The sequence below is a fragment of the Impatiens glandulifera genome, chromosome 2, assembly GCF_907164915.1.
Source record: "Impatiens glandulifera chromosome 2, dImpGla2.1, whole genome shotgun sequence".
NCBI classification, from domain to species: Eukaryota; Viridiplantae; Streptophyta; class Magnoliopsida; order Ericales; family Balsaminaceae; genus Impatiens; species Impatiens glandulifera.
In genome coordinates, this window is record NC_061863.1 from 66,788,719 (window position 1) to 66,811,959 (window position 23,241).

Sequence of the window (23,241 nt, forward strand, 5' to 3'; positions counted from 1 at the left end):
CATTTCCATGCTATATTGAAAATAACACTGAAAAATATTAGTTAGGCTGAATTAACAGGAAATATTATAAAGATAAGTGAACCTCAAAATCGCAATCTTTCATAAAAAGGACACGAGGAATGAGAAATTGAGGGAAAATAATTGAAAGAAAAAAGAAGAGGTATGTTTCCACAGTTAACTATCCTCATCTTTTAACTCAAGTGATCCATCTTTGAACAATTTCAAGCTCAAACTGTTATACCGCTCTCTCGAATACTGTCTCGATGCCTTCCTCCAATCTGTTCCTGCCTTCATCATCGCTGCAAACTCTTCATAGCTTATCCGTCCATCCTGCCCAAAAAAAATAAATTTAAGTGTAAGCCCCCAAACAGGTTCAAGTATGGAGCTCCAAAAATCCATTTCATTCTGACCTTATCCGTGTCCACATCATGCATGATCGCGTTGATAACATCTTCTTCGCTATTGTTGTCAACTTCATCAACCAAAGCTTCTCTTAATTCATCCATCTCTATGTATCCACTCTGGTTTTGATCGAAGAATGCAAATGCTTTCCTCAGATACTCATCATTACCCATCTTCCTCAAGTGAACCGAAATCGCCACGAATTCTCCATAATCTAAATATCCATCTTTATCAGCATCACCTGCTTCCATTAGAATATGGATATCGGTTTCAGGGACTTGGTGGCCAAGTTTCTGTAGACCGATTCTTAACTCATCCACGTTAATCTTTCCTCTGTTGCTGATATCCATCACTTTGAATCCCTCCTTAAATCCTGTTGCCTCTTCGACTGATAAATGCTCCGCAATTACCTGTACATTTTGTTTGTTTCCAATTGTAATTGTCTCGATAGAGATCAATTATATAATCATGTGATTATGAATTTGACATAATTTACCCTCAATGCTCTCTTCTTGAGCTTGTTCATTACAGAAAACTGCATTAATCTTGTTCTCACAGTTTCACCCAATGACACATTTGAAGCCTTCTTGGCATTCTGTAACCATGGATGCTCTGCAAGGAGAACATGGTTATGATCAAAATCAAATCATCATTCATTTTTCTCAAAATAATGAAGACATTGAGCCTATTTTTAAGCACTTCTTGTTTTTGTGTATCTGGATCAAGATCAAGATCATACTGCCAATAAATTTCAGAATCAGTTTCAAAATGTGCAGATACCTAAAACATCATGTGCTGTAAGTCGTCGTTTGGGATCAGGTTCAAGCATCTTTCTAACAAGGTCTTTGGCACCATCGGAGACATTAGGCCACGGTTCCCTCTTGAAATCCACAACCGAGCGAATGATTGCTTGAGCTACTCCTTGCTCGGTCTCTGCAACAAGAAGATCGAGAGGATTCAAGTGGGAATAATAATTAATAATTGCCTCCTCCAATTCAAAGTAGAAAATTCAAGACAACGAAAAACTAACCAGCCCAAAAGGGTGGGACACCACAAAGTAAAATGTAAAGAACAACTCCAGCACTCCAAACATCAACCTCTGGACCATAGCTTCGTTTTAAAACCTCGGGAGCCATGTAGTATGGGCTTCCTACAATCTCATTGAATCTCTCGCCTATAAACACCCCAAAAAAATGGTACTAAGGCCTTGATTGATGTGGGTAATTTGAGATTAATTCAAATAACCCCACTATTGTAACAAGTGATAGAATTTTTTTACCAGGTTTAAAGAATACAGATAACCCGAAATCAATTGCCTTAAGTGCTGAAGCTTCTTTATTGTTAGCAAACAAAAAGTTCTCGGGTTTTAGATCGCGATGGATAACTCCATGTTTATGACACATCTGCAAGCATATAAGAGGAATCCATTTTTGTTTAAGGTATTATGAAGCAACATAAAAGACATAGATAGAATAAAGCTTCTTCACCTGAATGACTTGGACTATTGTTCGAGTTACATTGGCTGCAGCCCTTTCAGTGTAATGTCCTCTTGCAACAATTCGATCAAACAATTCACCACCTTCACAGAGCTCCATAACCAAGTGAACAGCGTTATCATCCTCGTAAGTGGCCTTCAAACTCACAATGTTTGGGTGGGAAGGCAAATGCTTCATTATCTCAACCTCCCTCTTAACATCTTCAATATCCACTCGAGTTCTGAGCTTCTTTTTCGAAATAGATTTGCAGGCTAACTTTTCTCCTGTTGATTTGTCAGTACACAGATAAGTTACACCGAATTCCCCTCGACCCAGTTCAATGCCCAGCTCGTATTTCTGCTCAAGGTCCCTGCCGGTTGGGTTTTCCAACACAAGCACATAATCTCGAGATGTCTGGTTCGTACCATAGTCTATAGTAAATGGGTTTTGGTTTTGCTTGTGTTTGCCTTTCTTAGTGCCCGATTCATCAACAGATGGTGTAATACAGCAATTACCCATAAAAAATTTAAACCTCAAATTCTCAGATTTCTTGACGGTTCAAGAAATGGGTTCGTTCACAGTCCCTAATTACCCCCCCACACAAATCAGAGCTACAATATAACCTCTTTACATCCACATTTGTGGATCTGCAGCTAAATTGGGTATCTAATTCTTGAATTATTTTTTTAGCAAACAAGGGTTTTAGGAAAGGGAGAAAAGTCCGACCTGTTTGATCCAATTACAACAAAAAGAGAAACCCAGGATTTGTTCAACCTCCACCGTTAAGAATGTCTTCGATTTGCCGGAAAAGTTCAGAAATGGGTGGGATTTTTTAAGGATTAAGCTTGAGATGGAGGAAGGATTGGCCGGAGGAAGAATGAGTTATTGAACGGGGGAATGCAATGGAGAGATTAGGGATGATGAAAGGGGAGAAAAGCGATCTTCCTCCGGCCCCTTCTTCTTCTTCTACTATCCAAATAATAATTTTGTCTCTCATTCATACTCAATTACTCAGAGACAGTCACACTCAAACTCACCTGCCAGCCAGTGGGGTTCGTTTGTTTTTAATTTTTCAATTTGTGTGTTTGAAACTTTTTTTATTATTAATAATAATAATAAATTTATATTATTTTTTTTATCGGAACTGAAATTGCAGGCTGAATATACATGTGTTTTAACGATAAATTTGAAAAATGACAAATGAGTCTTTGAGAACGCATAATTTTAAATGCGTCAATGATCACTTCATATTTTTTTTTTACGAAATTGTCCAATGTCGCGAGACGCAACCGAATGCCATGTGAAAAGTCCACAGATCGCGAGACGCAGCCCCTCACGAGACGTAATTTTATTTTTATTTTTATTTTTTGAAAAGTCCACGATCGCGAGATGCATTCGCTTAAGGACTTTTCACAGGCATTCAGTTGCATCTCGCAACGGGGACAATTTTGTCCAAAATTTTTAAGTTGTCTCAAGCGCAATATAATTTATGCGCTGGTCACCGGCTCATTTGAAACAATTATTAGTCAGTTCGTCAAATTTCCCGTTTTAATTGCACTTATTTATTTATTAGAAATTAAAAATATTTTTTTATTTATATGTGATATTTTTTTAAGATTTAATAAATAAATATAAAAACCCTTGTAAGTGAGTTGTTTAAGTGTGAGTTTATTTATAATTACATATTTATAATTTTGTTCATTTTTATCCAATGATTTTATTTGTATCTTTTCATATTAAAATGCTTTACTTTGAAGGAAAATCATCTTAAGATAAATTATATTCTTTAATAAATTACATAATATTTTTAATATTTTTAATCAGTAATTTCTACAATTTTCCATCATATTTATAATATTTTCAATCATTAATTTCTACAATTTTTCATTATATTTATAATATTTTCATTCATTAACTTCAAATAATTTAAGAGAGCACTAAAGTATCTCAGTGGTAAAAGTCGTTTTAAAAATAAAAAAAATTACGGATTCGATTTAATCTAGAAACGTTTTGAGTTTGCATTACACTTCGTATATTTTATCAAATAATCTTTTATTTATAAAATTATTATTTTCTTATAGTCTTAAAAAAAAAAAATCCTGTATTAACTTATACTTATTTTAATTTTGAATATGCAAATTAGGGTCTATAGTAATTTCCTCTTCCATTGTATAATATTCCTCAGGATAAAAAATATATATAGATATAATTATAATGAGGTTGGTTGATATCAAATCATTTTCATTTAATTAAAAATCAAAATATATAATATTTGATAAATTTATTTTCGAAAAAAAAAAATTAAAAAAAATTCTCTAAATAATTGAATCTTATTTTGAAGAATGATTATTACTTTTGAAATATCTAATAAAAAACAATTTATTAGGCAGAACATAATATTACTTCATCATGACCTGCTTGCTTGCGTAAAGAATACAATTTTGTCTGCTTCTTTCTTTCTTCCATTAGCGTCTCCTCAATTTTACCCTTTTTTTCTTGAAGATTGATCGGCAAGCAATTCACCTGCTTCCTATTGTTGTACCCCACCGTCTGTTTCCTTTCCACCAAGTAAAAAACCCCTCCGTAGCGGCAACAAAGTAAACTTTTCGTGATCCGACGTAATATTCTTCTTGTAGCCTATTGTATTGACGTTATTCGATTGTTTGCCACCCAAATTTCCGCTTTTACTCATCTGGGTCATTCTTATATTGTTTCTATTAGCTCTAACTTGCTTGTCCCGATGTTTTTTTCTCTATATATGAGCATTCTTGTTATTAATCATCCAATGTGTAATCTCTCTCGGTACTGATTATCAGATATGGTTACTCTAGGCTCTAGCATCATTGTTTTGACGATGAGCCTCTCGAATGCTTGATGGGTGCTTCTTTTTCTTTTTGTTTTGCTTAAGAAGGTATCAACACTGGCTTGGTTATGTCTAAATTCGCATTCTTGATTTTTTTTACAATCAGTTCTTGTTCCTGTTTTCAGAGGGTTTTCTAATCGGAGGCTTATATCCATAATATGGTGAGTTATCTTGATGCTGGAATTTGTTTACTTCTTGTTGCTATTGATTTCAGCCTTAAATGAAAACTGATTTCAACATATATGGTGGTTGATTAGGGTGAAACTGCAGCTTTTCTTGCCCGTGATCTTTCTAAAGACTCATCAAATGGGTTTGTCTCAAAATCCAAAGAATTGCAGACATCTGTAAATCTTGAAGATAAAACAGTATGTTTACTAGAGTTTGTTTGATCATTTTCCTAATCAAATTTCCATTTTGCTCTGAATAATTATTGTTTTTTCTTTACTTTAATCAGTACGTGATTGGTGGAGATGGGGACACCTTAACATCTTCAATCAATGTCAAAATTTACAATAATTCTACTGGTGAATGGTGAGTTTTATGATTTGCGTGAATAGACTCCCACTAATTAAGATTATTGCTTTGAATGAGATGTTTATGGTTGGATTTCCTAATGCAGGGTCTTTCCAATGGTGTTGGGAACGAAGCCAACGGGTAGTAAGAGTCATTGTTCCGTGCTTCTAGGTGGAAATCGAATATTGATTGTTAAGGGAGATTGTAGTGTCAATGATTGTGCATGGTTTCTTGAGGTCAGTGTTTAACTCATTGAGATTTATTTTTTTAGAATAGATTTAAACTTCAATGGTTAATTAGGTGGACACTAAGTTTGTTGGACAACAAAGAGAGAATCATGGTTCGGAAGTGGTTGCTTGGAGTAAAGGAGTAATAGGAAATTTTGAGAAGCCTATTGTGATAAGTGGTCCATCTGGTGTGGGGAAGGGAACATTAATATCCAAACTTATGAACGATTTCCCATCCATGTTCGGGTTCTCTGTCAGTCACACAACCCGAGCACCAAGAAACTATGAAAGTGACGGCGTGCACTACCATTTCACAGATAGGAATACTATGGAACAAGATATAAAGGATGGGAAGTTTCTTGAATTTGCTTCTGTTCATGGAAACCTATATGGAACTAGCATTGAAGCTGTTGAGGTGGTCACAGATGAAGGAAAGGTAAACTAGCAAATTATTTTATCGTTTAATCATTTTCAGTTTCTAGAACCACCGAGAGCTTTATAACAAATCACACAATTATTTCCCAAACGATGATCTTATCTAGATTTGGATCTGTATCCAAATGAGAAACAATTAATCCTCTAATATACCTGAAGCGTCGACTAATAATCATCACACCAATGTCATATGCATGTTATTTTAGTTTCTTGATTTTACTTAATAACAATTTGAGAACACCCAATCATCAATCATTCTTATGGTTGCACTAAAAAAGTAGGCTTTGGATTGGTTGGAAAACTTGAGGTGTATTCTCTGTTTGTTTAAGTGTAGAGATGCATCCTTGACATTGATGTCCAAGGGGCAAGGTCTGTGAGGGCTAGTTCTCTTGAAGCCATTTTCATCTTTATCTGTCCACCATCCTTTCAAGAGCTAGAGAAGCGCCTTCGTGAAAGGTGACCTCTACCTAGAGGTTCCAAACGCTTTTCTTTTCTCATTTTCCGAGTTCCAACTTCTTTCTTTATTTATTTCCTTGTAGGGGTACTGAGACAGAGGAGCAGATTGAGAAGAGGCTGCTGAATGCCAAGAAAGAGCTCGAGCAAGGACAATCGACAGGCCTGTTTGACCATGTCTTGATAAATGATGATCTGGATAATTGCTATGAGCAATTAAAGGTGGGTGAGTTCTTTGAAGTTCATTCATACATAACAATTGAAAATTATGTCTAGTTTACTGTTGGATTGTTTATATTTTGATGTAGAAACTGTTGAGTCTCGATGGAAACCCCAATATCAATACCGAACTTGCCCATAAATCAGGTAAGAAGAAGATCACATCTTTATTATTGCTAACAGTCTTTTATTTAACAATTATGATCTGAAATGTCAGAGACAGTGATGGATTTGGAAAGGATTCCTGCAAATTTTTCTGTAATGAAGGATGATCAAAAGATCTTGATCACTTGTGTTGATTTCGAAACAATTTGGTAAAGATCTTTTAACTGTGTAAGATGAATAATAAGAATCGTGTCATGACTGATTTTGATCTTTTGCTTTGTTTTTGCAGTAATAAGCCAAGCATGTTTGTGCTGGACATATCTTCAATGAGTGGAGGGGCACCAGGAAGGACAAGAGGGCTAAATATGTATACACTTGAGTCGGTTACAATCGACGATAAATTGATTCAAAATTAAATGAGTAGTAGTAGCAAGTATATAGACATTGTGATTTTGTTTTTCTGCATTTTCAATTTGTAGCCGAATTGAAAGAACTTTGAGAGATTTGAATAAAGAAAACAGCCTCAGTTTTGTTTTGAGATTTTGAAATGGGGGTGACCATGATTTGGAGAAGTTTTTTATTCATTAGGTTTCTGTATTTAAATTCAAATTGAAGACAAAAATAAATGACCCAAGTTGACAACTTCCAATTTATAAATCTGGAAAACTTGTAAAAGTTTAGTTTGATCAATCTTTTTTAATAATAATGTTTGTACTATTTAAATCATAATTTTAAACATTAATTTATATATATTTATATAGGAACCAGTTTTTCTTAAATCAGATCTTCTTAAAAAAAAAATAAGATTTAAAATGATATATATATATAAAAAAAAAGTATCAGAAATCTACATTTATATAATTTTTAAATATTTTTTTATCAAAGATATGTTCATAAAATTTGAAACAGTTAATTTTTTTTTTAATTTAATTTTTTAAGAGAATTTAGGTTATAAAATATAAATCAATAATTAGATGTGGATAATTAATTTAAAATATTTTTTAATCATAATCAGGACAAAATTAGTTAGATTTTAGTTACCTAAATAATTTCTCTTTTGTTAAATGATTTATTTATTTCTTTGTCATATTCAGATTTAACTTGTTTGAAATCGGTATTATGATCAACTGCAAATATAACTTTTCTTGAAAATCATTTATATATCTTCTTTAAACTCATGTTCTATCATTAATATATATGGTAAAACAGAAGTGGATTTTTTAAACATCATCTTCTTGCAACTGTATGTATTGCAAATTATATATATAAAGATTCGAATTAGATTTAATTAATGTACAATAAACTATCATATTCAATATCTAATCATGGAGCCATGTAAGCACATTTTAGATGAAAAAAAACCTTACATTGATCACATCCCAACATCACATTACCACAAAAATCCTTCTCCCCACATCGATCACAAGGTTTGCTTCCTTCACGAATCGTCGGAGCACACCCGAGAGAGTGCTCCGAGTGATACGGAGAATCGTACCTCCCCCCATACTTTATCAACGAAAACAACCCAACATCATCTCCCAGACATCCTCCACTCGCAAACATATTGCACTCCCTACAACCATAATACCAACCGCCCGCTATATCCTCTTTACTCTCGCAGAACTCGCAAAACAGCTCAGCACTCATTTCTTTAATTTCAACAGCTATCGAACTCGATGCCGATGACGATAACACGAACGGGTGTTGTTCATCGAACCTATGTCTAATTGTACGTGGCAAAAAGGCGCAATCAGCGTGTAATGCAAAGAAGCAGGAGTCACATCCAAACGACATCCAGAAAGTGGTAGTAACTGCATCCGGGTAGAACATGCACTTATTGCAAGCAGACTGTTCGGCCGATAGACTGAACCTGCAAGCGCTACAAGCTCCGGCTGATCGACCTTGCTTTAACGTGAGAGAATGTTCGTGAGTTTCGTGTTTGATATTGCGTGGAAGAGAAGCACATCTAACACAAAGACAGTAATCTTTGCATTTCACACATTTGTAGGCGAAACCGTTTCCCAAGTACCAGCAGCCTTTGCATTTGAAGAAACCAAATGGAAACAATTCTTTAGTCATCGTAAGCTGCATTGGATGATCGAGAAAATGACACGGGCAGTTTCTTAGCTCGTTTGGTAGAGCAGCACACCATTTGTGCAGATAAAAGTTGCATGAATCATGACAACAACCGTAATATAGTTGACCTGAGATGGGTAGTATACAAGCATCACATCTTTCATCGTTCTCTGCTTCATTTTTCTCCTGATCATTGAAAAGAATCAAGGGATGATGATGTCCAATGTGTTGAAGCTGATGATCATGATCACGGTCATCGTCGTCTTCTTCTGTCTGACATAGTCTTTTGATAAGATTGTTCCTAGCAGAATTCAACGACTGAACATCAGGGGCTGGCAAGCAGATTAAATCATCCAATTCCAGCCGTTGACTGCTCTGCCCATCCGCCCCATCTGTTATCTCATCTTCCTTCCCAGCCATCCTGCACAAAATTGATATCATAATCGTAACCTGAGCTTCTTAATTCAAACAAAGTATACCTATGAAGGTTTACCTGGATTTGTTTAAACACTTGACATGAATATAATAAGAGCAATCCTTACAACGATAGAACGCATAGGTGACAGGACAAGTCACTTGTTCATTGCAGACAGCGCACAAGAAAACAACGTCAGGTGGGGAATCCCTTATTTCAATCCCAAGTGAAAGAACATGGTGGTGTGTTTGATGCATTAATTTTTGTGGCAACAAGAAACAACTGTCATGAAGCCAGAACGGGCATTTTAAGCATCGAAAGAAGATTCCTTCTTCTTCATGCTTCCCCCCACAAGCAGAGCACGAGAATGAGGTGGCCAGGGAGAGGCGAGCTTGTAGCTGGTGCTGTTTGTGCCATTGATGAGAGATAGGGAGTGTCAAGGCAGCACAAATCAAGTCAACATCAAATCCGCATAGCCTACAGTGGTAGAAGAAGAATGTAGACATTGGCGGGTAGTGTTTGTCACAGACATCACATATGAGTCCAGGCCAGTTAGGGTAACCCAAGCTGCGACATAATTCAAGAGGGTGATGTGGGTGCTCTTTATAGGAAACCAGTTTTGAAGGTAATCTTGCACATATAATATGAAGATTGACACAACAATCTGGTGAGGGGCAAACGTAGCTTGTGCCTGTGATCACTAGTCCGCAACCATCGCAGTTCGTTTTTTCATTGTGGTCCTGATGTGGTTTCGTCACCAGTTGGTGTTCATGAAAATCCATAAGCACCATCTCGGCTTGCTGGTATCTTGTCAATCAATCAATCAAACAAATTTCATAAGCACAAAAGAATACTTACTATCCAAATCCACAATATTACAGAGCTTGATATGAACATTACAGAGTTTGAGAATTCTAAATCCAATACATTAACATTAACGCATTTAAAACCTAATTTATATCCCTCAAGCTACGAACGAATCGAATCAAATGTTGGAACTTCCGTGAACAAATCTAGCTAACAATATATGCCCTAGAGACTAGAGGTAACCCAATTATCATCACATGATTCAAAATGATCGCGTAGCTCAATTCGTACTAAGCATTTCAGCGAATCTAAATCAACAGTCAGAGAAATGGTAACCAAGCAATACAAACCTATGAAATCAGGAAGTTTATTATTGTCAAAGAAGTAAGCTAAACGAACAAACTCTATTAGACAAAATTAACACCTTTCTAGACAATTTTACAAAGAATTTGAAGTTATAACTTGTAAAATCTACACTTACAGGATTCAAAATCAGCTCTGTTATGCATCCAAGATTCTTTTACCATGTGAAAACTCGGTCTAGAAAATATCTCAAGTCCGTTGATTGCTGGGATCAAGATGAAGGAAAAAATAAATGAAGTAAGCCAGTCTATGGAGTTGAATCAGCGAGAAAGGATTGAAAAAAGATAATGAAAAAACATAAAAATTAAGAATATTAATTGGAATTTGGAACTACAAATGCTAAGGTTGATAAGCACATTTCAAATGTAGCATAATTCTACAAACATCACATTCAAACCAAAATAAATCAAGACAACACTCTTTCAAACATCTTTCGCACGACAAATTGTCTGCCTTGGAAGCTCGAACGCAAGTTAGAGGGTGTTGCGGGTGATAAGGAGAGTCATGCGTGCCACCAAACACCACCGATGAGTTCAAACCGACACTCCTAACAAAACATCTTAAGCAAACATACATATCACAATCAACGCATACATAGAAACACCCCAGTTCTGTTCTAACTTCATCCTCACACAGTTCACAAAATGGTTGAGCACTCGGTTCAACTTCAACTTCAACATCTATCGATGATAACTTCGAATAGACCAAATCAAACCTATGATCCTCGTGAATTTTGTGCCTCATTGTCTCCGGAAGTAACGCGCAATGAGCGTGTATGCTGAAATTACAATCGTTGCAACCATACGAAAGCTTAATCGAGGCCTGTCCCAAAATGCAATCGTCACAAGGCAATACGAAATGAGATAAGCTAAAACGACAGCCAATGCACCAACCGGGCAGTGGTTTTTGCTTTAGATAGAGAGTGTGGTCGTGTTTTTTGTGCGAAACAGAGGCGGGAAAAGAAGCACATCTGATGCAGAGACAGTAATTGTCTCTACATTGTGCGCATCTGAATGCAAAGCCATTGACAGTGTTCAAACATCCTTTACAGTGGAAGAAACCAAATGTAAATGATTCTTTAGGTGAAGTAATTAGGACAAGAGGGTGATGTGAATGGCAAGGATGCTCTTTTATCTCCTTTGGTAAATCTGCACACCATTTGTGTAAGATAAAAACACAAGATTGACATTCGTAGAATGGCGAGTCTACAACGGGCAATGTGCAAGCGTTGCAGGTCTTATCGTTATTAAGGATTGGTCTGGATGGAGAGGAAACTTGTTCTTCTTCGTAAAGAAACAAAGGATGAGGATGAGCAATATTTTGGAGTGTCTGACCTTCTACCCGACCCAATTGCTTGATGAATTTTAACATAAGTTGATTCATTGACTCAACATCCGGTACAGGTAAGCTGATCACTTCGTCGTCTTCCAAACGACAACTGCTTTGGAAATCAATCGTCTCAATTTTCTCTTCAGCAAACCTGTAAAGAAAGATCATCCAAATTGGTTTATTCTCTACAATGTTATTCAGAAACACTCTCTGGATTCTCTAGATCGGGATTCAGTTGGTACCAAAGATTACCTGGATTTTCTTAGGCATTTGATGTGAACAAGTAAATAACATTGTTGACAACCATAGAACCAGTGGCGGCCGATTGAATCCTCCTCTTTGCATATAAAACATCGATAAACAGCACCTCCTCCACCTCTAATTCCATAAGCAATCATTAGAGGGTGATTGTGGCCTTGGATAGTAGTAGTACCGGGTAAAGAGAAGCATCTCTCGTGGATCCAAAACGGGCATGTTTCGCAAAGGAACGAAATTCCTTGGTCTTCGTCATCCTCCTCTTCGTGTCTTGAGCCACAAGCATTGCAGACAAAGGAGGCGGTTGAAGGGCACAGCCATGTGATCAAATCGTGTTTGTGACCCATGTGCTGAAATTGAATGGTCAAAGCAGCGCATCTCCAGTCTACGTAGAATTGGCAGTTGGAACTAGTACAAGAGTATGCGAATCCTGATGAGAAGGTTTGGGCACATACATGACAATTGAAGTGACCTGGAGAAGGAGAAGAAGAAGAGTATGGTGGGCCTGTAATGATGGTGAGGTGGTGCTGTGGGTGCAAAGAGATTGAACCTTGTTCAAGTTCTTTTGGGGCATCTACACATATCTTGTGTAGATAGAAATTGCAATCATCTAAAAGACAAGTATATGCATAGCCTCTAATAGGAATTCCACATCCCTTGCATATGTGTTTCTCACTGTCGTAGGTTAGAACCTCAGTTAGGGTTAGTGGATGTGGGTGAATGAAATCCTCAAAACGGACCATTTCAAAGATCAATTGGTGTTCGTTCGTTGGTTGTTAATGAATGATGAGAAACCTAAAACATTGAAACGAAAAGCATTGCTTACATAACCAGAGGATCATCCAACTACAGACAGCTAAGGCAACTTTCAATCCAACTACAGAACCACTATTAACAATCAATTATCTAATTTCTGTAACTTGATTTCTGTACTGAGCATGAAGCCACTTTATAGTTGTTTGAAGTATATTTTTTACGAAAAAGTGAAGAATCAACTGTTTAATCGACGGGAATTCAATCAGAAAATAAAGCCTTACCTCTGAGGCTCGGACCGAAGATCGATCGATCGATCGATAGCCACAAGTCAGTCTCTCTCTCTCTTGTTAGAAACTGTATGGGAAGGTTCGCAAAACTCAGAGGTTCGAGTGAGAGAAGGAAAAAACACAGATACTGGATCCATGTCTGTTTTAAAACTATGATTGAATTGTTTGAAACATTTTTACATAAAAAGTATAATTTTTGATCAATTTTATGTTATAGAAAATGTTATTCACAATAATGAATATGCGAGAGTGAAGATATCAACCGTAAATAAGTGTTTTTGATATATTTATAGATGTATGTTCTTCTAATGATAGATATTGAACATAATTTTTTATTTTTTTTTTCAGGATTCGAATTTGACATACACATATTTATTATTTATTATTATTTTATTTTATTTTTTTTATTTGATGTTTTTTTTCTTAAATTCAATTTTAATTTAAATATTTTTTTAATATATTTTTTTAAAGTTAAATAGTTATTTTATTAATTAATTTATTAAAATTTTATTATAAAACTAATTAACTTTTTAATTCTTTAGTATATTGCATATATGTAATTTTTTTTATAAAATTCAATTACTTTCTTATTTTTTAATTTATTATATTATATATATTTATTATTTTTCTAACTATTAAACTGATTCGAACCGATTTTATAACCGATCAAATCGAACTGTCAACCTTCAATGTCGACCTTCAACGTCAATAGGGGATAAAGATTTTAAAAAACTGATACCAGCTGTAGAATGAATTTTTAGCCACTAACCACTTACCACTTATATATATTATTATTATAAAACTTAAATATACATATATATTAATCAATCTACTATATTTTTTTTCTCCATAAAATGAGAAAGTAATTTAAAAGATTCTTAGAAAAGAAGAATAATTAAGAATATTTTTTTTAATGATTAAACATGTATTTTACATATATGATACAAAAATAATAATTAACTAAAAATTAAGAAAATGATTTTTTTTTATTATTAAAAACCAGATTGATTAGCGAGTGAAGAAGTACATAAGATAAGATTGTTTAAAAATGAGTATTTTATTGTTATAAAATAGATAAAATTAAATGAGTTTTTAATAATAGTTTTTTACAATATATATATATATATATATATATATATATATATATATATATATATATATATATATATATATTGAGGCCAATTTACCCTCTAGGGTTTAATGAAATTGCGGGTTTAACTTTCTTAATTTTTGATACATTCATTTCATCTTCTTCAGTTCTTCGTTCGTATACCTCCATTGCAAGGTACGCTACGATGTGAAGTAACTTCTCCGTTAATATATCGAGTTATTTATTCACATACATCAGGTAACTTCTTTTTCTTCTTCCTTTTCCTTTGCGCCCAAATGGCCAAAGGTTCAAGCTTCTCATGTTTCAAGGCGATTCACTCTACTTTTCCCTTGTTTTAACTACTCATTTCTGGTTTTTCCAATTGATTTCCTCTCTCTCTTGATTTCTACAAGAAACGTCATAAACGGTAAGTAATTTGATTATGATTTTATGATTCATCATTCTACAGTCCAACTGGGTATTCACTATATGATACTATTGTCTCTTTAAAAGATCTTAAGCAATAAATCACAATTTAAACTGATATATTGTCAATGAAGCTGATTTCTGTACTTTTATTTGCCTGATTTATTTATCTATTTATTGGGGAAGCTCATGAATAGAACACCTTATCCTGTATTCCTGTTTGAAGGAAGGTTCTTATGTACAAGACCAGATCATGGTGAAGTGGTTTGATTGATCATGTATTGAATTTCAGTTTATAATCGGTGTTGCAGAGTTTTAGTGAACTAAATTATGTCATTGCATTGTTTGTGTTGCAAATTTGCAACTCTAAGTAGGTTTTAGTGATAGAACTGGTGTTAGGGTTACTCTAGAGTTATGTGTATATATTTAAGCCGATAAAAGCACAATAGCCTTCCTGATTCAATGTGCCCTTCCACCTGTTTAACTTTTTTCTTGAGTCTCTTGAGTACATGTATCTGAATTTACATAACATATATCTAGAAGAAAGTGAACTACACACAGTCAATTTAAGTAGAATCACGCATGTAATTAGTAGTTCCGGGAACTCAGTAGTTTATTCATGGATATAGAGTATCCTCATCAACTAAAATATTGTAACCCACTAAGGTAGCTGGCAAGACTGGTTCCTAAGAGACCAAAGGTTATGAGTTTGATTCCCACTTAGAACGCCTTAAGTTGAAGTGGGTGTCATGACTCTGTGGGGTCATGTTAGCATTCTTCATTAAAAAAATATCAACTAAAATGTTGTGTTTAATGGATATCATTTAAGGAACTAGGATGTGGTTTGTCATGAGTTATGACAACTATGTTGTAAATAAACATTGATTACTATAAATGATATGAAACAGTATCGGAAATGACATTTTATTAACTCTGTTGTTTTTCAAGATAACGCAATGCATAAGCCTTGTGATGTTTCACGACTAACAACTGTATTTTTGTGTGTGTATTTATTGATATAGGTACACACAAGAAGTAAAATGGCTTACAGTGCTCAAAGAGCTAATTGGAAGGATCATGAACTTCTGAAAATATTTTTAGATGCATGTATTGAAGTAGATACGAGTAGAAAGAATAATGGGAGTGCTATGAAGAAACAGTCGTGGGATATAATTGGTAAAACAATCAAAGAGAAGAAAGGACTAACCTTGAGTTATAAACAATTGAAAAATCAATGGGATTACATGAAGAGAAAGTATAGCATTTGGGAAAAAATAGTCAATAAAACCGGATCTGTTAAGTGGACTCCTGATGAGTGGGACGAATATATTAAGGTGCATTACCCAACTTTTAAATTCTTATAATGTTAAAAGATAAATTATATTTAGCATATCTTGACTTGACTTGTTTAATGATAGGCCAATCCCGATGCGAAACAATTCCGCTATGCTGGACTACAATATGCAAATGAAATGAAATCATTATTCGATGGTACCGGTGCTACTTCTAGTGAAGGAATGCTAGAATGTGATCCAATGATTCCAATGATTCAAATGATTGATGCTGATGTGGATTTATCTAATAGTCCTATGTCCCCCCCTGTTCAACGCTCAAGGCCTAAACGAAGGAAAGCCAACACAGATGAGAGCATTGATGATTGCTACAAAGTTCTTAAGACCTCGAAAGATCTAGAAGAACCGAGCTTTGAAGATTGCTACAAAGTTCTTAATGAATTATTAGACGAGGGGGATCCCTTATATATTGTTGCTTGTGCGATATTTTGTGAGAATAAAATGTACAAAGAAGCGTGGATGACTCTTACTAAAAACAGTGATTATGTTAGAAAAAATTGGCTTACTATGGTAGGGAAGAGGTTTGGCTTAATCAATTAATCTAGAGATATATATTCTTCAGCAAAAACAAAATATATACCAGGTACAACTTTGTCTTTGTTATTTATTCTCTTATTACTTTTAATTTGAAGAATAATTATACTTTATGTTTTTGTTTAATTGAATTGTTTGTTTTATATTTTTTTTAGTTTAATTCTATTTTGTTTCTGTTAATTATCCTTAAAACCTATTAATATCTCATCTTCCTTATTTGATTTCTGACTTAGTTGTCTCTATTTCTGTCCTAGTTGTAACAGTTTCATGATAGGTTTTGTTGTTTTCAGACTAATCAATTATTAAAATATGCAAAAACGAATTGAACCAACACTTTGATTGTTAAATATGCTAAGACGAAATGAGCCCACACGGTTTAAGGGATTAAATGTTATAAGTTCGATTTTTATTAAAAACTCTTGTTGTCTAAGTGGGTGCTCTACCAAACAATCCTAAAAATCTCATTATTGAAACCTATAATGCTCAATTTTAATTTTAAATGAATTAATGTCATAGTTTGAGTTGGTTGTTAATTTTCTACAGTTGAAATTCTAATTGAGCATCTACCATCAAATGCAGCAATAGAAAAGTAAGATTTAGGGTTTCTTTCATCAAAAGATGGAAACGAGTAACAATATCACTAGGAGTCAGGCATGGAGAAGAACTTCTATCGAAAGATAAACTAAGCAGCAATAAAAAAGTATGTTTTCTTTCAATTCTAAGACAGTTATTCACACTAAAATCGTGGTATGCTTCATATAAGGAAACCTTTTGGGAACTGAATCCCCCATATCCCAATCCATAAAAAAAGAATACATGCTTTCAGATTTTCTACAAGCACTTCCAAATGACAACATATTACAATAGACACAGGAGGAGACAGTCAACAATTTTTACATATTTGGCCATAACAACAGAAGATGAAGAAACAAGACGACTAATACCACTCTCGGTTGAGAATTAAAAACAAAAAAGAAAAACAATGTCGTCCACTAGCATCATACAATCCAGCTCAAAGCCGAAATGGGTGCGTTCTTGCTTATCTTCCTCCAGGAGCTCGGTTCCACGACAAGTAAGATGGATCTCCAAGTCGCCTATATAATTACAAACAAACAAGTTGGTTGGAATTAGTTTTTCTTACATTCCAACTATGGTTTTTGACCAGGATGGTTATTATTTACATAATTAGACTCACCTTGGCTTGATTAAGTAGACAACAGTGAAAACCATAGCCAGGAAGAAGCATAGCCCACCGACAGTTAGGTATGCAATGCCCAGAAAGTCGTTTTTCCCACCCAGCCAGCTAGTGGTGGAAAGTACTAGCCTCTTTTTTCCATTGAAACTGTAGGTATTGTATCGGTTCTCTAATACCACACTTATTTGGTCGCCTTTAGTCAAATCTACCTCTATCTTTCCATACAACTTCCTAAAGGTGGGAAGAGCAGCTGTCCTCATCCAAACGATGAGATCCTCCTGCTGACTCAACTGCCCAACAATTACAATAACAATTATTGAACTCGGGCAATGTTAGATAACACAACTTTAATTTATTTTATTTGACTTTTCCTAGTTACCTAAGAATATGCCAACAATAAATGTGTAACAGAAACAATTATATACAAGACTGAAGAACTTACCGGTACGGTTGAATTTAGGCTTGCACCCCCAATGAGGCCTCCGGCCTGAAAGTTCTTAGGGAAGACATCTTTTCCAAATTTGTGATCTCTATCACTCTTCCACGAGATTCCCTTCTTGTTTACAGCCAAATTCTGGTTTTGACGGGAAAAGCTGTAAGTGTCGTTGAACAAGCTCCAGGCTATGAGACCACACGGCACAATTGACACTCCACCAACAGTGTCTTCAGGCTTACATGAACTTGTTTCGTTCTCACTATTGGAAGATCTCAATTGACTATCACTTCGACTCTTCACATATCTGTAGAGTAGTACAAGACATTATCACGATTATATCACATGTAAAGACAGTTATGGACTACTTGTTTTTAAATGTATGCATTATTAAATGCTCTACAAATTAGTTCGAAATGGCAATAATGGCATCATGGAGAAACCTGCGATGGTTCTGATAAAAATTATCCAGCTGATAATACACATAAATAGGCTGCTTCATATTCTTCGGTACCTGATATCATAAAATGCAATAATCATTATATCGGAAACCCATTAGGTCCTTAACCCTTCAAATAAAGATGTTTAAAAAGACAATAATCATATGAATGACATTGGAGGAGCTTACAATTATGTTCCTGTTGCACTTAGTATCATTGGTAGTCTGAATGTAATTGACCTTGTTATTCCTAAAGGGCGCTGGTATGCATTCCGTGTCATAACGATCAATGATTTCAACCACCTAAAGCGAAATAAAATTAACTAATTGAAGAATGGTATCAAAAAAGAGGATGTAGAATTCCATGAGCACTCATCTGCATACCTCACGTGAAGCAAGCAACGAAGCAACCCCAATGGGAATGAAGACTACACTGACAAGTATGAAGGATGATATTACCTGCACAATACAAAGTAGAACAATTAGAAACGGAGAGTTCATTATATATAACAAAACGACATACAGAACTTGCAGAGAAAGTAAACTTACCCATTTTGGAGTCAGAATAGGCTTGCAAGCAGGAAGCTCCTGTTGGGTAAACTTTGAATCTGGAATTGTCCAAATATATGAATAAAAACTAGATTACTCTATGTGAAACATTACAAGGAGGGACTCTGAACAAAACCATAATATAAAAGACGCACAATATTTTTTCAAAGATTCCTGTACAGTATAAATGATTAAATTCCTAAATATATTCTCATTCCAACACCTTCGAAGTCTAACTTCCATATGACAAAATAGTAAATATATCAACCATTTATGGTTGCCATAAAACCAACCAATGTTTTCGTATCCAAAGATATGAAATGGGGGTTTGATGAGTAGTTTCAGTTCCACCAGTTCACGAAAGAATCGTATTCTTCAGTGTCATCACTAATGTCTTTGCACTTCAGTTAATCATTGCAGCAGATTCAAAAGAAATCCATAACCATCAAAGATTTCTTCCATAATGCTATTGTTTCATCAAACAAAGTAACAGTAGTAAATTTTGACAATCATACATTCATTTACAAAGTCAACAAAGACACTGTTAGATCTTTCTGGGTGAAATCATGATCTTAACAACATATAGAGAAGCTTTTCCCAAACAAATGCAAAAAGGAAATTCACAAACCCAAACCAAACCAAACCTGCAAGATCATATTTGAAAATTCGTGCAGCTAATCACAGAAAAAACAAGTTTCTCTTCTTCCCTAATGTCAATAACAATACATAAAGAGTAACAATCCCTAAGTCAACGTGGAAACTTCAACCACATATCACTAACAACATGGTTCATTTCTTTTCGATCCGATAATTTGACCAAACATAATCAATCGGCTACCCTAACAACGCAATTAAGGGAATTAATGAATTAGGAGAGAAATACAAACATTTGGGTCGCTTGGATCTCTTATTCCCCGAAGATTCAGCAGCGGTGGCTCCGGCGCTAGATGTTTGAGCGGCCGAACTCATGAATTCTCCCCTGTCTAATAAATATTTAGGAACCTAAGCAGGAAAAATCAAACAACTTGATCAACACCCGACGAACAGGAGAACAGCTGCGGATGAATTTCGTTATATAATAGACGAATTGATTTGATCCTTGTAATTGCAGAAGGGTTTCCCGATCGGGGTTGTCTTTCTTTCTCTCTCTTATTATGAATTTTGTTAATGGAGAATTGACTTTGAAAGGTAAGAGAGACGAATGTTAGATGCAGTTGGGTTGGGTTGGGTTGGTGCGAAGAAAGAAGAAAAAAAAACAAAAGACGAGTCGTCGTCGTCGTGGTCGTTTAGAGCCGGCTGCAACAAGAAAGAACCCTCTGTTTGTTTCTAGAAAGATAAAAGAGGTGAGAGAAACAAAGGATCAGGATTCAGGACCGATTGGTGGGTGAAGGAAGGAAAGAAGGTCAATGTCAAAGATGACGACGAACGACGAACCGATCAAACTACACGGAAGAAGTTAACGGGTAAGAAACTAATTTAAATCATTTTTAAAAATGGATGTTCTAAATTGAATGAATCATTAATATTCTCAATTTTATACTTTTCTCTATTACCTTATTTTTGACTAAAGTTATGGTGGTGGAATTGTATTACAAGATATTTATATAGAGTGCATGTTATATATATTTTTAAGAGAGAGACAGAAGAAAGTTAATATATAAATTTTTATTTTTAATATTTATATTTTTCTAAAGTAGAAAACTAGCATTATTGAAAAATTAATATATTCTTTTTATAATTTAATTTTTCTATTTTTTTAAATAAATTACTTTTTACTTTAATTTATTTATTTATTTATTGTGTTTACACTAAACATTTTTTAGATCTATGATTGATTTATGACAAAATAATGTATAGAGCATTTTATGTCAGCAAAATCGAAACTATTGCCTTAGACAAGAATTGCCAAATAAAAAACGTGAAATTATGATGATGACATAGCTCCCCTATAGCCATCCAACTCCGGGGGACAGGAAAAGACACGAAATTGGGGTTTTCAATGCTTCTCCACGCCCAACGAGATGCGCCGACCTCGGGATGCTTTACTCATAACCCCACAAGGTTCTAGGGCGGAGCTTAACCTGAGTATCAATTAAGAACGTCAATGTTCTACGTTTTATATGGCGCACGATTCCATAGAAAGTTTCATCTGACATCGTGATGAATGACATAGTTTACGATAATCGACTTTGATCATGTCACTAGACATTTTATTAATACATTGCGCAGTGATTTGAAGATTTTATCGCATCCCTTCAATACAAATACAATAATGATTATAGCAATCTCCTTTGGTACTTACTTGTAGATCACGATACGCTTAGTCATAACATTGTAAGGTAATAATCTTCGTGAATCCAAGCATAACCCTTGGTTGGGATGGGTAGGGTAGACCACTACTTCACTTTCACCTAGGTCATGTAGCTACTTTATTCTAGAACTTAGAAGCACGCATTTTTATTTGTTTCTAACTTGTTATAAAATTGCACATTATTTAGAAAAATTAAATCAAAATTTTGTATTTAATTTGTTTTGAATTCATAATCTTTCTCTTACAAAGAAAATTGTAATATTTTGAATCTGATATAATTAGAAAATATGATCACTAATTATTTTCCTTTTTACAATATAGGATCACTGATTATTTTTCTTTTTACCATATTTGAAATCTAAACTAATAAAGAAATATAATAACTAATTATTTTATTTACTTTTTCATATGCGCGTTCATGAAGACAAGGAACCCTAATTGTTAATGGGCCACCGAACAGTGAACATGTATGAGTTGTTTGGACAAAACAATGTATTACATTATTTATATTTAAAAAATATATATTTATTTAATTAGAAATTATAATTTGTAATTATAATTGAATGATACAATAAAAAATAATAGTTATCCGTAGACAGAGGTCGTCAGACTTGTCTTTGTCTTCACTGTCTCTCGCAAAATTATACAACCGTTGTGTTGAAAATCGTTAATTTGCGTTCAACTCCATTTTCAATTGACGACGCATTTGTTTTGTTTTATTTTCTAACAAACGATGTTGTAGACTAGAGCAACGACGAAGTGATTATTCTCCATTTAGATTTTTTGTGTTTATGTTGTGCTCTCCAAACAATTTTTAATAATAAAGAATATTAATGTTGAAGAGGAGAAGATATTCGATAGTTATATATTTTAAATGTAAATAATACGATAGAAATTACGAAATATAAAATATGATATCGTAATACAAACTCTTAATATGTTTAAATCGACACCAGACTTACACAAAATGATGGTTATTCCCTTATAAAAATGAATTGAAAGTGAGAATAAATATAATTTGATTTAACACGAAATAAGTTTATTAGTTAAAATAAGTTTTAATCAAAATACAATCTAGTTGAACTTTAAGAATTCGATAGTTTTAAATTAATAAAAAAAAAATTACATTTTGACACTAAAATAAGAATGGTTCATCCTTGAAATTAAATTTTTAATTTTGTACTACCTAAAAAATATAACTATTTTTAACAAAAATAAATAATATATGAATAATTTCACACCAAAAACAAATATAAAATAACAATTTAAAAAATCATAGGAATATTTAAAACTTATTTAAATATGAAGAATAAACATTATACCTATTCATCAATTTTATTTTTTATTTTGTCATAATTTATAAAAATAAAAATTATTTTTACAATCATTACTGGAGCATTCATTGTAGGGCAAGGTCAAGAAATATATTATTACTGGGCTTTAGTTTAATGATCTATTTGGGCCTTAATGAGTAAACAAATAGTGTAATTTGAGACCAGAAGTATATAAGCCCAATGAAGTAACAACTCCATAGAAGAGGCCCAATTGAGTCTGACAATGATTCTTATTTATATATAGATAAATTTTATTGTGTAAAGATTAAATGATTCAAATATATATCTTATTTATAAAAAAATTATTTTCTTCCCACTATTTATAGACACTATACTAGTTAATAATTAGTTTGTTTCACATTAATAAAATTATTACAAGGACTGATAGTCAACTATGAACTTTAATAGGTATTTATTTAAAGCAAAAAAAAATTATTTACTAATCTTAATGTAAAGTTAAAAATGTGAATTCAGTATTTTAATGTATATCAAATTAATAAGCTTGTTAAATAAAAACCCTTAAAACATGAAATAAAAAATTCAAATGTAACATGATAGTTATCTAGAGATTAAAAATGAGGTAGTTTCATGCTTTCTC

General features: G+C 33.9%; 5 protein-coding genes across 11 annotated transcripts; 2 read left to right on the forward strand and 3 right to left on the reverse strand.

The window, feature by feature from the left end:
• Positions 1-41: 41 nt before the first annotated feature.
• On the reverse strand, positions 42-2,859 carry LOC124925843 (calcium-dependent protein kinase 7-like). Its single transcript, XM_047465956.1, has 7 exons — positions 1,890-2,859; positions 1,682-1,805; positions 1,433-1,576; positions 1,183-1,335; positions 899-1,014; positions 411-812; positions 42-330 (listed from the first exon to the last, which is right to left on the reverse strand). The coding sequence occupies exons 1-7, from the start codon at positions 2,394-2,396 to the stop codon at positions 175-177; spliced, it is 1,602 nt and encodes a 533-aa protein (XP_047321912.1). The 5' UTR covers positions 2,397-2,859; the 3' UTR covers positions 42-174.
• Positions 2,860-4,319: 1,460 nt separating this feature from the next.
• Positions 4,320-7,225, forward strand: LOC124926914 (guanylate kinase 1-like). 4 transcript variants are annotated; one of them, XM_047467238.1, is made up of 12 exons: positions 4,320-4,495; positions 4,694-4,788; positions 4,866-4,901; positions 4,998-5,105; positions 5,195-5,271; positions 5,360-5,489; positions 5,554-5,916; positions 6,250-6,371; positions 6,455-6,590; positions 6,677-6,734; positions 6,805-6,901; positions 6,982-7,225. In XM_047467238.1, the coding sequence occupies exons 3-12, from the start codon at positions 4,899-4,901 to the stop codon at positions 7,106-7,108; spliced, it is 1,221 nt and encodes a 406-aa protein (XP_047323194.1). In that variant the 5' UTR covers positions 4,320-4,495; positions 4,694-4,788; positions 4,866-4,898; the 3' UTR covers positions 7,109-7,225. The 4 variants fall into 4 exon arrangements, with proteins under 4 accessions (XP_047323194.1, XP_047323196.1, XP_047323197.1 ...); XM_047467240.1 differs by having other exon boundaries at positions 4,320-4,788; positions 6,811-6,901; XM_047467241.1 differs by having other exon boundaries at positions 4,320-4,788; positions 5,566-5,916.
• Positions 7,226-7,982: 757 nt separating this feature from the next.
• On the reverse strand, positions 7,983-13,128 carry LOC124924095. 3 transcript variants are annotated; one of them, XM_047464150.1, is made up of 4 exons: positions 12,975-13,128; positions 10,472-10,558; positions 9,262-9,983; positions 7,983-9,189 (listed from the first exon to the last, which is right to left on the reverse strand). In XM_047464150.1, exons 3-4 carry the CDS (start codon positions 9,972-9,974, stop codon positions 8,016-8,018), a joined length of 1,887 nt encoding a protein of 628 aa, XP_047320106.1. In that variant the 5' UTR covers positions 9,975-9,983; positions 10,472-10,558; positions 12,975-13,128; the 3' UTR covers positions 7,983-8,015. The 3 variants fall into 3 exon arrangements, with proteins under 3 accessions (XP_047320106.1, XP_047320104.1, XP_047320103.1); XM_047464148.1 differs by having other exon boundaries at positions 9,262-9,990; XM_047464147.1 differs by lacking the exons at positions 7,983-9,189; positions 9,262-9,983; positions 10,472-10,558 and adding exons at positions 10,658-11,833; positions 11,935-12,732 and having other exon boundaries at positions 12,975-13,125.
• Positions 13,129-14,198: 1,070 nt separating this feature from the next.
• Positions 14,199-16,562, forward strand: LOC124927166. Of its 2 annotated transcripts, none has more exons than XM_047467529.1 (3): positions 14,199-14,328; positions 15,519-15,830; positions 15,915-16,562. In XM_047467529.1, the coding sequence occupies exons 2-3, from the start codon at positions 15,537-15,539 to the stop codon at positions 16,386-16,388; spliced, it is 768 nt and encodes a 255-aa protein (XP_047323485.1). In that variant the 5' UTR covers positions 14,199-14,328; positions 15,519-15,536; the 3' UTR covers positions 16,389-16,562. The 2 variants fall into 2 exon arrangements, with proteins under 2 accessions (XP_047323485.1, XP_047323484.1); XM_047467528.1 differs by lacking the exon at positions 14,199-14,328 and adding an exon at positions 14,344-14,497.
• A 554-nt stretch (positions 16,563-17,116) lies between these two features.
• LOC124926288 (ALA-interacting subunit 3-like) lies at positions 17,117-20,333 on the reverse strand. The gene is made up of 8 exons (XM_047466482.1): positions 19,886-20,333; positions 18,999-19,057; positions 18,834-18,908; positions 18,639-18,752; positions 18,454-18,524; positions 18,020-18,317; positions 17,578-17,867; positions 17,117-17,476 (listed from the first exon to the last, which is right to left on the reverse strand). Exons 1-8 carry the CDS (start codon positions 19,965-19,967, stop codon positions 17,422-17,424), a joined length of 1,044 nt encoding a protein of 347 aa, XP_047322438.1. The 5' UTR covers positions 19,968-20,333; the 3' UTR covers positions 17,117-17,421.
• Positions 20,334-23,241: the final 2,908 nt, after the last annotated feature.